Genomic DNA, 11,611 nt, shown 5'->3' with positions numbered 1-11,611 from the left:
ATTCTAAAAAAAACTGGAAGTATGATCTTCTTAATAAATTCGTCTGTAAACAAATCACTTGGGAATCCTGCAGTGAACTGGCTGACGTAGTTTAGAACGAAATGGTTCCCAAGAAATTCCCTGTGAGATTTATTCTCCCTTAATTTGATGACGCACCCCTTTGCATTCTTGAAAAAAAATATTCTCCGGAATGCCTATTCGTCCAAAATTGTTGATGTTCTTGCGGAGAGAAGAAAAACGAAAGAAAATGCCAAGCTGGTAGTACAACTGAAGAAGGGTTCAAATTTAAGAAGAGGGAAGTGTTCAAATTACAAAAAGAGAGCAACTACCGACGAAGCAACCGGCGGCGTTGAGCAGGCGGCGGCGCGGACGAAGCCGCGCAGACGAGCGAGACGTCATCGACAACAGGCCCGCAGAGCGTGCCGGAGCCATCAGACCTGGTATGATAGCCCGCGCTAAACAGCACCACACGGGTTCGCTTCTCCACGGCCTTGAACTCCAGCACCCCGCGCTCCCACCCTGATCCGCCGTCGCCCTTGGAGCAGTGCGCCACGCTGGTGCTCCCTTCCGCGGCGGCCGCCGTCACGCGCATGCCGAGGCCGGGCGCCGACTCCGTCTCGCAGGCCGCGCACCCGTTGCCGGCGTCCCCGACGGAGAACTCCATCCGGCATGCCGACCCCGGCACGGTGTCCACCTCCTGCACCAGCGCCGCCTCCACGCCCGCCACCAGCTCCACGGCGCGGGTCCCCGACGGCACCGCGAAGTGGTCCGAGCCGATGTATTTCACCGCCTTGGAGTAGGACATGATCATCCACCCCGGGAGCGGCGACACGTCGTCCTCGTCCATGGGCGGCACGAGCACGCCGCACGCCGCGCTGCCAGGGATCATGTAAGGACCTTCCTCGAACCCCCCGTTCCTCAGCATATTACTGCCGCCTTCCTGACAAGGAGGGTTGGGGACGGTGAGCGTCTTGATGGCGACGGCGTCGAGGATAGGCCCGCAGGCCGGGTCGTCGACGCCGTCGTCGGCGTGGTGGATGACGAGGGTGACGGCCCCGTCCTGCGTCGCGAGGAAGGCCCAGGAGTAGGAGTCCCAGCCGCTGGTGCTGTAGACCGTCTGGATGGGTAGCGCGCTGGGAGCGTGGTCCGGGCTGCAGGGGATGACGGAGAGGCTGAGCTTCTCGGACTGCGCGCAGGTGCGCGCCGCGCTGAAGGTGACGGAGTAGTAGGCGCCGGCGGTGACGGTGAGCTGCTGCCGGACGGAGGAGTCGACGCCCAGCCGCACGGCGTGCGCGCCCTCGGGAACCGCCAGGACCATGCCGTTGTCCTGGGTCGTTCCGGACTGGATGTACTCCACGCAGCCCGTGGATTCCCAGCTGGGGATGGCGTAGGGGCTCGTCACGCGCGTGCCGTTCATCTGGGACACGTCCGGGGCGCACTCGAAGTTGCCGTTCTGGAGCAGGCCTGCAATGCGTGCGTGCGGTGCGTGTGCAAGAACGATCGATTAATTCGAGTGAGCAAGCATGACGTGTAAGGTTACTGTAGTAGAGAGTATGCTGGATTAATTGCACATGGATAGCCCACTGAGCCAAAAGAGAATCTGGCAGTTTGGGGAGGTTTTTTAAGCTTAGGATTGGACTTCTGTGGTAGTATCACTGACACGGATCTTAGAACAAGTCAACCGTCGAGGCAGCATTTTTTGGGAAATGTTGCACCCCGTCAACTCTCACATGAATGCAGTCCCTGACAAATCAGAAGCAGGATCGAGTATCGATCCCGTTCCATCGAACGGGGGGTACGTGATCGATCCTGCCATACTTCCTCAGAATACTCTGCGCCGACCGGTGGCTGGCCGGAGCTACAAGCCTAGCTAGAACCTGCACTACTGGGAGTGGGATCGATGACTGTGTACTTCCATTACTAGTGCGATGCTAATCCTTGGTCTGTCTAAGTAAGAAGCTACACTAATTGTAGTAGGTATTTGCAGCTGCTAGCTTTGATATATGCTGGGATGATCGATCGATCGATCGATCGATCGCTAGTAGGTACGGAGTACTACTTGCGTATGCGGATATACATGATATTTGCAGGTAATGAATTACATGCACGGAAGAAGAAGAAGTAGCGACAGCAGTGGTCTTTCAGAGGCTCTCACCATCTCCGGCAGAAGCAGGTCGGGCAGCCGCGCAGACGAGCAGAAGGAGCGCGACGCGGCTGATCACCATCGATCGATGAGTGTCGACCCGGCTGACCACTTATAATCGAGGTGGTACTCTCTCTCTCTCTCTCTCTCTCTCTCTCTTCTCCTCTCTGGCTCTTGCAAAGGTAGGAGACGTGTGATCCACTTATATACAGGGACGGACGTAGGACGAGCGATACTGTGCGTGCAAATGCCCGCTTGGGCCTCTCGTGGATCTTCCTGCTCTACCGCGTGTCCTAGTGGGTGGAGACGACGATGCAACTTCCCCGTGTCCCCCCTGCGTGCAATCACGTGCCGCAGTTACGTACACTGTGTGCATCTGGCTGCAGGCCTGCAGCTGCTGCATGCAGCACGTACGGACGTTGAAATGGGGCCAGGGGATCGAGGATGGAGGATCCCGCCAGTATTCGCTCCATCAGCTGGCAGGGGTACGTGCATCTGGGCTGGGGACGGCACACCACGACTCGACCAAGTTCTGCGCGCGTTTCACTTTCTGCTCCCTGCGTTCGTAATTAATTGATGCCCGCTGTTTTGAAAAAAAAAATCCTATAAATTTTTGAAATAAATCTGAAGTTCAAGTGCTATCAGAACTTTTACGAAAACTCTCTTGTTGTTTTTTTGAAATCAACGCACAGTCTACGTTTAATTGAAAATGTGGACTGCAGATTTATTTCGAAAATTTACAGAGATTTCTTTGCAAAACGGCCGGCGTCAATTAATTAGGGACGGAGGTAGGCCTGGTAATGGTTTGAAATCCGGACCATACCCGCACCAAACCAGATAAGACAATACATAAAACCAATCCGCATCCATCCCAAACACTAGACCCTTCGATCCAGTCCAGACCAACTGGTACGCGATCTACATCCAACCCACTCCAATCCGAATCAACCAAATGGACTGGGCAAACCATTTCGGACCATTTCGGACCATTTCGGAACCACGGTACACACGCTAGAAGAGCCATCGATAGTTTAGCTCACAATCACGATGTGCATGCAGACGTGCTGGCTGTTGGATTCGGTACTTCAGCTCTTAAAGTGAAACATTAAAGGTGTAGTACAGGTTAACCTGCTGTCCAAATGAAACAAATATTATGTAATGTGAAATGACAATTGCAAAAAAAAAAAAAATCCTTCCAGGCAAACAATGGCAACTATCAAGTCCCATCAAATGTCCGCTTAATTAACGGTTAGTTACATAGATTGAATTATTACTTCATTAGACATGATTTATAGGGAGTAACTACACAAGTAACTTTACTAGGGTCCATAACTTCAGTGCATCTGGTCAGTGAGCAAAAGCCCCATCTTTTTACACCAATTTTGTCACCATCTTCATGGACTCCTTCCATTCAACACTTGTACAATGATTTGTGTGAACACTTCACCACCTGAAACATGGAGTGATCTGCTTATAGAAAGGAAATTATTTGCATAGCAGGGGAGGCCCATGTGATATCTATACAGGGATGAAACATCAGGAATTAGTCTCGACATAATTAAGCTTCAGTTCAATTAATTCTGAACTAATAGTAGCTACACACACATAACTTTTGAGACTTTACATACATAGTTATTCAGATAAGCTTCACTGATAAGCTTCAGATTTTTCATATATTCATACAAGCTTCACATAACTAGAAGATATACATGCAGAGATTATCATGCTCTGGCTGCATGATTGGCATTGCACATTCAGTAATTACAGACAACATCTCATGACATAACAAGAAACTCTAGTATCAACGGTTATGTTTTCCTAACGGAAAAAAAAACCATTTGCATCAGACCATATTAAGCAGGACAAACTTGCAGTTCTACAACACAACTAAGATACACTCACAGGGCAGATGTGGAAGGTCTCGGTGACTAGGAGGAGGCAGTGGACATGTGCTGTCAATCTGGAATAACATCTTAGCAAAGGACCAACTGCCCTATCAAAATAACCATCTCTCATGCTGTATATGTGAAATTAATATTAGTATTTAGTAGTTAATTCTCTATACATTCAAGCAATGCATTAGGGAATTCTGCATAAACATAGTGAGCAGAACAGACAATAAAAAATAAATTAGGACATGTGAATAATCACTTGTAATCAGTACTTGAAGCCAACAGCCAATTTAAGTACATTTACTCAATCAGTACCTTCAAATAAAATAGGTATCCAATTAGTACTGCACCTACTTGAACAACAAAAACGGGAGTAAAACGAAAATTCTGGAAAGCAATCCTCGGATTCATCCAAAAACAGAACCTAACATTGCTTACCGATTTAGTGAATGGCGGTTCGGTTGAGACCGGATGGAGCAAAAGGAAGTTGTCCTGGTGGAATCTTGTGACAGAGTAGGACCTTGGGGAACAATCGCTAGCAGGGCCAGCCAATGAGAGGATGATCTAGGCAGAGAAATTCCTGGGGGAAGGCAGCGTGAGGGACCGGATCCGCGGAATCCGGCGGCCCTAGGTACGCCGGCGGTGGAGCGCCGGATGGGGGAGACGGCGGCGGCGCAACCCTAGGCCCCTAGCAAGGATCTGGGGAAGACGGAGAAGACGCTGGACACGACGCTAGCTGCTCCTCTGCCCACGGGTCGAGCCCAAAGGGAATCCACGGGTTCAGCCCATACAAAACCAAAGCGTTTGAGTCCAAAACCAAACCACCCCAAACCATTTCTACGTTAAAACCGCACCAGACCCATCCATTCGCGAAGTCAATCCATTTCCACCCACCGAAAGACGACCCAGTTGAGAGCCCGAACCATAAAAACCATTTGAATCCAACCCATTACCAGGCCTAGACGGAGGGAGTACTAGTATAGCCAACATGCCCACCTACATGGCCGTTTCACCTGGTTCTTTCGATTGGGATGGCCATAGTCTGGGGAAGAAAAATCAATTTTGTTTTTTCAATACTCAAACTTCATAACTGTTGCAACATGAAATACTGTCGATGCTTCGGTAAAGAGAGACTGTAATTAGAACTAGAGCGGGAATAGTACCGCTCTTACCTCTACACGAAGTTGGCTACGTTCAAAGGTTTCAAAAAGCCACTTGAGTCGCCCATCCAAAAAGATGGGAAGCATGAGCGTTGAACGTACTTGGCCCAGCTGGGATGATTCGCTAAAAGTACAGGTTGTCGAACCACACAAGTTTTGTACCAGAATATACGAAAGGACTCCACACAAAATACCATATCAACAAAAACACCATGGCATGCTTACAAAAAAATCATCAAATCCACGTAAGGGTCTAGGGGGTACACGAACCCAAAATCCGCAAGACCAGACCGGCGGTGAGTAGAACTCGCTGACCCCGTGGCACCGCCCGGTAAGCACTACCTTTATTGTCAAACACCTTAGCACCGGCGATGAATACCACACGATTCATATTGTCAAACACTTCTAGATACGTATAGCAGAACCCAAGGTTTCCCTCGCCTCACAGCGGCAAAATGGCGCATGAAGTGAACGGAACCTACGAATTCCTTTAGATGTAAGTCGGAACCCTATTTTTCTCTTTCACTCCTGCCGCCGCCGCTAGGTTACGGATACAAATCTTTTCATTTTTTAGAATCGGAAGAAGAATCACCTTTTTTTTAGGATACATAAATCACTGGTTCAAGAATCCTTAGGCCCAAGCCCACTAAGAATCTGTTGAGAACATCTCAGAAAGCAATAAGGCCCAGGAAGGCAACGAGATAGGCCCAGGAAGCCGGACTGGCCCAAAATTTGATATAGGCTTGATGTGAAATCCTGTACTACTCTTTTTTTTTCCTACTACTGCCTATGCTTGTTCTAAAAAACAACAACTACCGCCTATGCTTAATTAGCAAATGGAAACATCCAACCGCAAAGTCAGATCACTCTCACGACAGCACTTTATCCGATCGAAAGCTACCCCGCTCCCTCCTGGCTTTGCATGTATATCAGCTAGCTTTTCTATGCGATGACGCGCACTTTTTAGAAGGAAAAGAAGATGATGATGCATGGAAACGTATCCTACGTACCGTCGAATCGATAACCTCGTGACGTGGCCACGTGCTCTACAACCGAACTTCAATTATCTGAGGAGTAGTTTGATTACAACCGGAGTCCATCCAAAAAACGTTCAAAATTAAGCAAAAGACAGATGAGCTGAACTGGGGAGTGGAGGGACCGGGACGGCTGTACCTGCTAGCTAATATGGCCAGGAGAAGCCGGCCACGTCCCGTCTCGTTCCGGAAAACTTGGCCACGTCTCCCTCCGTCCGGAATAAAGCCGTGACACATGACATGGCCCCCGGCAGCCGGGTCTCTCGTATAATAGTCTTCCTTCTTCCTCCTCCTCCGACCTCCCGTATCTCTCCAATAATCCGTGAAGGCGCTGCCCCATCTCGCCTTCGTCCGGGGGAAGAAGATGATGATGATCGCGCGCGGCCTGCGCCGGACCAATGCGTCCTCCCAGTCCCAGGTAACGACCACCCTCCTCGATCGCTCCCCCTTCTCCTTCCGTTTCCTTCGGCACGCTAGGCGGGAGCCGCACCGGCACGGGGCAGGGGCCATGACAAGGAAGCGTGGGGTTGGGCTGGACGGGCTTGGCGGATGGAGTGATAGGTGATTAGGTAGCCTTTTTATTCGAATTCGGGCTAGGGACTGTTAGGAGATTCTGAACTGCAAAGGGGGATCCTTATTTTGTCTTTTATTTATCCGCTTTCCGCCCTGAATTTGTACAGGTCGTCTCGCGTTTGGAGAAAAGTTCCATAGTTTATACCGCTCCTGATCGGAATCTGTCTCATACTCTTATGATCCCGATTACTACGAATTTTACTGTGCCTGATACTTTTTCAGTTACTTTTTTCCTTTCCTCGTTTCGTACGATCAGTGGAGTAGGAGTACTGCTCTTTTGCAACATCATTATTAGAGTGGTCGGAAGGAAAAGTGGTTCGCTTTTGTTTTGTTGGGCCAAAGCATTACCGTGTCTGATTTTTTCCTGTAGAAATTGTGATTGTTCTGTTCAGTGTTGGACATTCAGTAGCTTGAGTTTCTTTTTTTAGCGACATGAATATTCGGCTGCTTTCTGTTCTTCAGTCATCACCTGCCAACGTTTGCCATCGTCCTGGGCTCACAGTTCATGCGTGATTCTTATTTATAGGCAAGCAAATTACTAAAGTATGTAACCGGTACTGGAAGTTTGCAAGGCCACGTGGATAATTTGTCGGATGCATCAATCAGACATTTCAGTTCAGCACCATCTCCTCAGTCTAACTCAACTGAAGAAAATGGGTATATTATCTTTATTTATTTTATTTTACTTCTACAGTTACCAAATAGTACACTCTGTTATACACTCGCTACTGGGGTGTATGCAGAGTTGGATTATATATGTTTACATGCTACCATTGATCTTGGAAATGTGATCTTTCCAGGTTTAAAGGGCATGGCATGTTGGCACCATTCACAGCTGGATGGCAGAGCAATGATGTGCATCCACTGGTTATCGAGAGATCTGAGGTTCACTATTTGACTCGAGCGTTATATCTGTTCAGTCTTACAATGTAGCACTGAATTTTGGGAATTGAAGCTTAATATGTTTGTTACTCAATATATTTAGGGAACTATATATGTATGTTTGCCTTATAATGTTAACCTGTATATGCAGGGTTCATATGTTTATGATACCAATGGGAATAAGTATCTAGATTCTCTGGCAGGACTATGGTGTACAGCTTTAGGTATGTACAACTGCAATTTCTGGAGTTTGAATTTCGTGTTTATGCACCACCACATAATTTTGCTTTCTTTGGGATAATATTTGCATCACCATTTATTTTTGTGGCTCTAGGAGTAATGTTTAAAGTCTAATTTTAATCCTCTTTCATGAACTATTCGCAATGTTCTTCAGGTGGTAGTGAGCCTCGATTAGTGAAAGCTGCAACCGAGCAATTAAACAAGTTACCCTTCTATCACTCCTTTTGGAACCGTACAACCAAACCAACCTTGGTGAATTTCTGCATTTTTCATTGACTATTGGTTTGTTAAAATCATTTACTAAATTCCAAACACTGACGATGGAGCCTTGCTGGTACTTTCAGGATCTTGCAGGTGATCTTCTTAGCATGTTTACGGCAAGGAAAATGGGAAAGGCATTCTTCACAAATAGTGGTTCGGAAGCAAATGACTCGCAGGTACTATTGCTGGATGTATTGACCATTTCCTATGCTACAGTTCTGTAAGATAAAGTGACATGAGATTTTATACAACAAATAAACATGACCTTTTTATCTTACATTCTTCAGAGTTGTATGCTGATCGTAGAATGTTTCTTGTTCCCATCTTCTATTCTTTTCACATCACTGTACCCACTTTTATAATGTTTACACTCGTTCCTTTGCAGGTCAAGCTAGTATGGTATTATAACAATGCATTGGGGAGGCCTAACAAGAAAAAGTTTATTGCACGATCAAAAGCGTAAGCAACATGATTTCTCAATCTTTGCTTTTCAAACTGAGAAATGTGTGCTCCGGTCTGTTTCCTTATATTTGTTTAGTAAGTAATTTACATTCGCATCGATGTCCATATGGATCATCGGTTAAATATTCCTGGATCTCATTTTTATGTTCTTTGTGAAATACAGTGTTGTTTTGAATTTCATTCGTACTAATGTTGCATTTATTGCAGATATCACGGATCAACATTAATATCAGCTAGTCTCACTGGGTGAGTATTGGCCTACATATTTTTAGTCTTTGGATATCTTTTTCTATCAGTACCTGCTAGGCTACTACCTAGTACTCTGAAGAATCTACTAGTCCATTTCTTGTTGATACTTGATTAATTTGCTAACTGCCTCCGCATCTTTAGTCTGCCTGCCCTTCACCAGAAGTTTGATCTACCAGCACCTTTCGTTCTGCACACAGACTGCCCTCACTACTGGCGCTTCCATCTTCCTGGTATTCTTTGCTCCACGTTTAGTTGTATGATCGATCCAGCATATTTTACTGATGAAATGCTTTTTGTGGGGACAGGTGAGACAGAAGAAGATTTTGCAACAAGACTTGCCAATAATTTAGAGAATCTTATCCTCAAGGAAGGACCAGAAACAGTAAGTCTTCTTGTCAACAAAGCTTATATTATGCTATATAGGTCCTGAATATACTGCTTGACTGATATATTTTTCTCCTTTCAGATTGCTGCGTTCATTGCCGAGCCTGTGATGGGTGCTGGTGGTGTCATTCCTCCTCCAAAGACCTATTTTGATAAGGTGAATCTAAATACCTTGAGCTGCACCTTTATCCAAACCCACAGTTAAATTGCAGTGGAGCTAAGAACACACATTTGCTGAACTTAACAAGTACCCGCTTCATTCTCCTAAGTTTTTTTTTCCTTTCTGCCATCACTGTTGCCGTAGTTCCACAGAAAACATTGTTGTCTGATTAACTGTCAAAGTTGGTACTACATTATATTTATAATTAACTTCCACCTCGAGGAGTTGAATTCCGGTCTTACTTGTTTATCTCATTATGTCATTTTGTCTATTAACAGGTTCAAGCAGTGGTAAAGAAGTATGACATCCTTTTCATAGTAGATGAGGTACTTCACATTCGCTTGTGAAGTCAAACAGAAAAGCAAAATAGTATATGGTAAAAGAACACAAGAAACTTTTCTATGCAACTCTTATTAATTGGCAATGCCTTTTAGGTCATTACTGCATTTGGAAGGTTGGGAACCATGTTTGGATCTGATATGTATAACATCAAGCCAGACCTAGTCACCTTGGCCAAGGTGAACTTCTTAATACCACTATATCAGTGAATATAATCATCAGATGTCATCTGAGCCATGCTAATTTAATAAAAACAGGCTCTTTCATCTGCCTATGTGCCCATTGGAGCAACTCTTGTTAGCCCGGAAATAGCAGAGGTGATTGATTCCCAGAGCAATAAGCTTGGTAAGTGAATGGTATTGCAGGAGCTCAACCCCTCATATCTGCAATTATGCGTCTCAAGCTTTTTTTAAGGATATGTGCTGAGCTATTGCGTTTATTGTTACAGGATCATTTGCCCATGGATTCACATACTCCGGACATCCAGTTGCTTGTGCTGTCGCCATTGAAGCCCTCAAAATCTATCGGTATACTGCATTTTTCCTTGGCACACAGTGCCCCTGCTCCTATTGCCCTTGTTAATGATGAATCTTTCACAACTATATGGTATCAGGGAAAGGAATATTCCTGATCATGTGAAGCAAATCGCTCCGCGGTTTCAAGAGGGAACAAAGGCCTTTGCAGGAAGCCCAATTGTTGGGGAGGTACCCTTTTATTTGTTTCAGCAGAGTTTCCTTTCTTGTCCAATGTGTGACTGGCGTGATTCTCTATGCAGATCCGTGGTGTAGGGTTGATACTTGGAACTGAATTCGCCAACAACAAATCACGAGATGATCCATTCCCTGCTGAATGGGGTAAGTAACAACAGAGATTACTTGCTCTTATTTGTCAGTAGAATCTTTCACCATGTCAAATCATAGCTTTCAACGACTTAAGCTGAAACGTTGTTATACTGGAAGACAATCAATCATACCTTAAAATTTAGAACTAATTGTCGTGTTCTGAGATATACAGATGTATCTCGGAACCAGGAGTATAGTGAAAACTGTTTCCCTGAAGCACTTCAAGTAGGGTATGATACTGGATGGCATTTTTCAGGTGTTGGTGCGATCTTTGGAGCGGAGTGCCAGAAGCGTGGCATGCTGGTTAGGGTTGCCGGCGACAGCATTATGATGTCACCGCCATTGACAATGACAGCTGGTGAAGTTGATGAGGTAAGATCAGAAATCACAGCACACCACCACCACCATCCCCTTTTGGTCTGATAGTAACATGAGATGAAGAGATCTAGAAGATGAGTTAAAATATCAATGAGCTAAAACATCTTAAAGAAATCAATGAACTGTCTCAGTCTCACTCGAAATTCTTTTCAGCTTGTTAGCATATATGGAGATGCTCTTAAGTCCACGGAGGAGAGAGTTGCAGAGCTGAAATTGAAGAAGAATTAAGCAAGATACAGCACCATGCTGATGAGATAATGTGGTGGCGGCGGTGGCCTGGGCAGTGTACAGAATAACCTGCTGTCAAGTGGTAATAAAGCACTGGAACAAACACAGTTCTTGATGCGCAAAATGGTGAAGCATTCTTTCACCAGGCAACGGGGATTGATGACTTGATTACACACAATATAGATTTTGTACAATCTTGCTTGTAAGGATAACCTGCTAATTTACTAAATAAAGCCTGTTATAAGTTTCTCTATATTCTGCACAAGCATAGTTTCGAACAAAACATTCCCAACAATCCTTGTTAGATTTATGCACGGAGGCGACAGAGGGAGCTGCATCTGAATTATTGGTCTGAAATTGCTGATGTTTCCGAGAAGAGAAGCG

General features: G+C 45.8%; 2 protein-coding genes across 2 annotated transcripts; one reads left to right on the top strand and one right to left on the bottom strand.

Annotated features, from left to right (window-relative positions):
- Positions 1–105: 105 nt before the first annotated feature.
- LOC100833550 lies at positions 106–2,407 on the bottom strand. The gene is made up of 2 exons (XM_003581617.4): positions 2,156–2,407; positions 106–1,464 (listed from the first exon to the last, which is right to left on the bottom strand). Exons 1-2 carry the CDS (start codon positions 2,223–2,225, stop codon positions 326–328), a joined length of 1,209 nt encoding a protein of 402 aa, XP_003581665.1. The 5' UTR covers positions 2,226–2,407; the 3' UTR covers positions 106–325.
- Positions 2,408–6,468: 4,061 nt separating this feature from the next.
- LOC100839166 (gamma-aminobutyrate transaminase 1, mitochondrial) lies at positions 6,469–11,482 on the top strand. The gene is made up of 19 exons (XM_003580496.4): positions 6,469–6,647; positions 7,329–7,459; positions 7,603–7,687; positions 7,836–7,908; positions 8,079–8,176; positions 8,269–8,361; positions 8,571–8,644; positions 8,855–8,893; positions 9,038–9,126; positions 9,202–9,278; positions 9,363–9,437; positions 9,719–9,766; positions 9,875–9,958; positions 10,037–10,124; positions 10,228–10,306; positions 10,393–10,483; positions 10,555–10,633; positions 10,878–10,993; positions 11,153–11,482. The coding sequence occupies exons 1-19, from the start codon at positions 6,594–6,596 to the stop codon at positions 11,225–11,227; spliced, it is 1,548 nt and encodes a 515-aa protein (XP_003580544.1). The 5' UTR covers positions 6,469–6,593; the 3' UTR covers positions 11,228–11,482.
- The last annotated feature ends 129 nt before the right edge of the window (positions 11,483–11,611 follow it).

This window comes from Brachypodium distachyon, chromosome 5 (assembly GCF_000005505.3).
Source record: "Brachypodium distachyon strain Bd21 chromosome 5, Brachypodium_distachyon_v3.0, whole genome shotgun sequence".
Taxonomy (NCBI): domain Eukaryota; kingdom Viridiplantae; phylum Streptophyta; class Magnoliopsida; order Poales; family Poaceae; genus Brachypodium; species Brachypodium distachyon.
Note: the sequence above shows the minus strand (reverse complement) of the source record. Positions and strands in the feature narration are given on the sequence as shown.

Bases quoted from the DNA above. Each gene is read 5' to 3' on its own strand.
- LOC100833550 (XM_003581617.4), bottom strand. From the start codon at position 2,225: ATGGTGATCAGCCGCGTCGCGCTCCTTCTGCTCGTCTGCGCGGCTGCC. The intron at 1,465-2,155 runs GTGAGAGCCTCT...CACGCATTGCAG, and splicing joins ACCTGCTTCTGCCGGAGATG to GCCTGCTCCAGAACGGCAAC.
- LOC100839166 (XM_003580496.4), top strand. From the start codon at position 6,594: ATGATGATGATCGCGCGCGGCCTGCGCCGGACCAATGCGTCCTCCCAG. The intron at 8,362-8,570 runs GTACTATTGCTG...GTTCCTTTGCAG, and splicing joins CGGAAGCAAATGACTCGCAG to GTCAAGCTAGTATGGTATTA. The intron at 10,484-10,554 runs GTACCCTTTTAT...TTCTCTATGCAG, and splicing joins GAAGCCCAATTGTTGGGGAG to ATCCGTGGTGTAGGGTTGAT.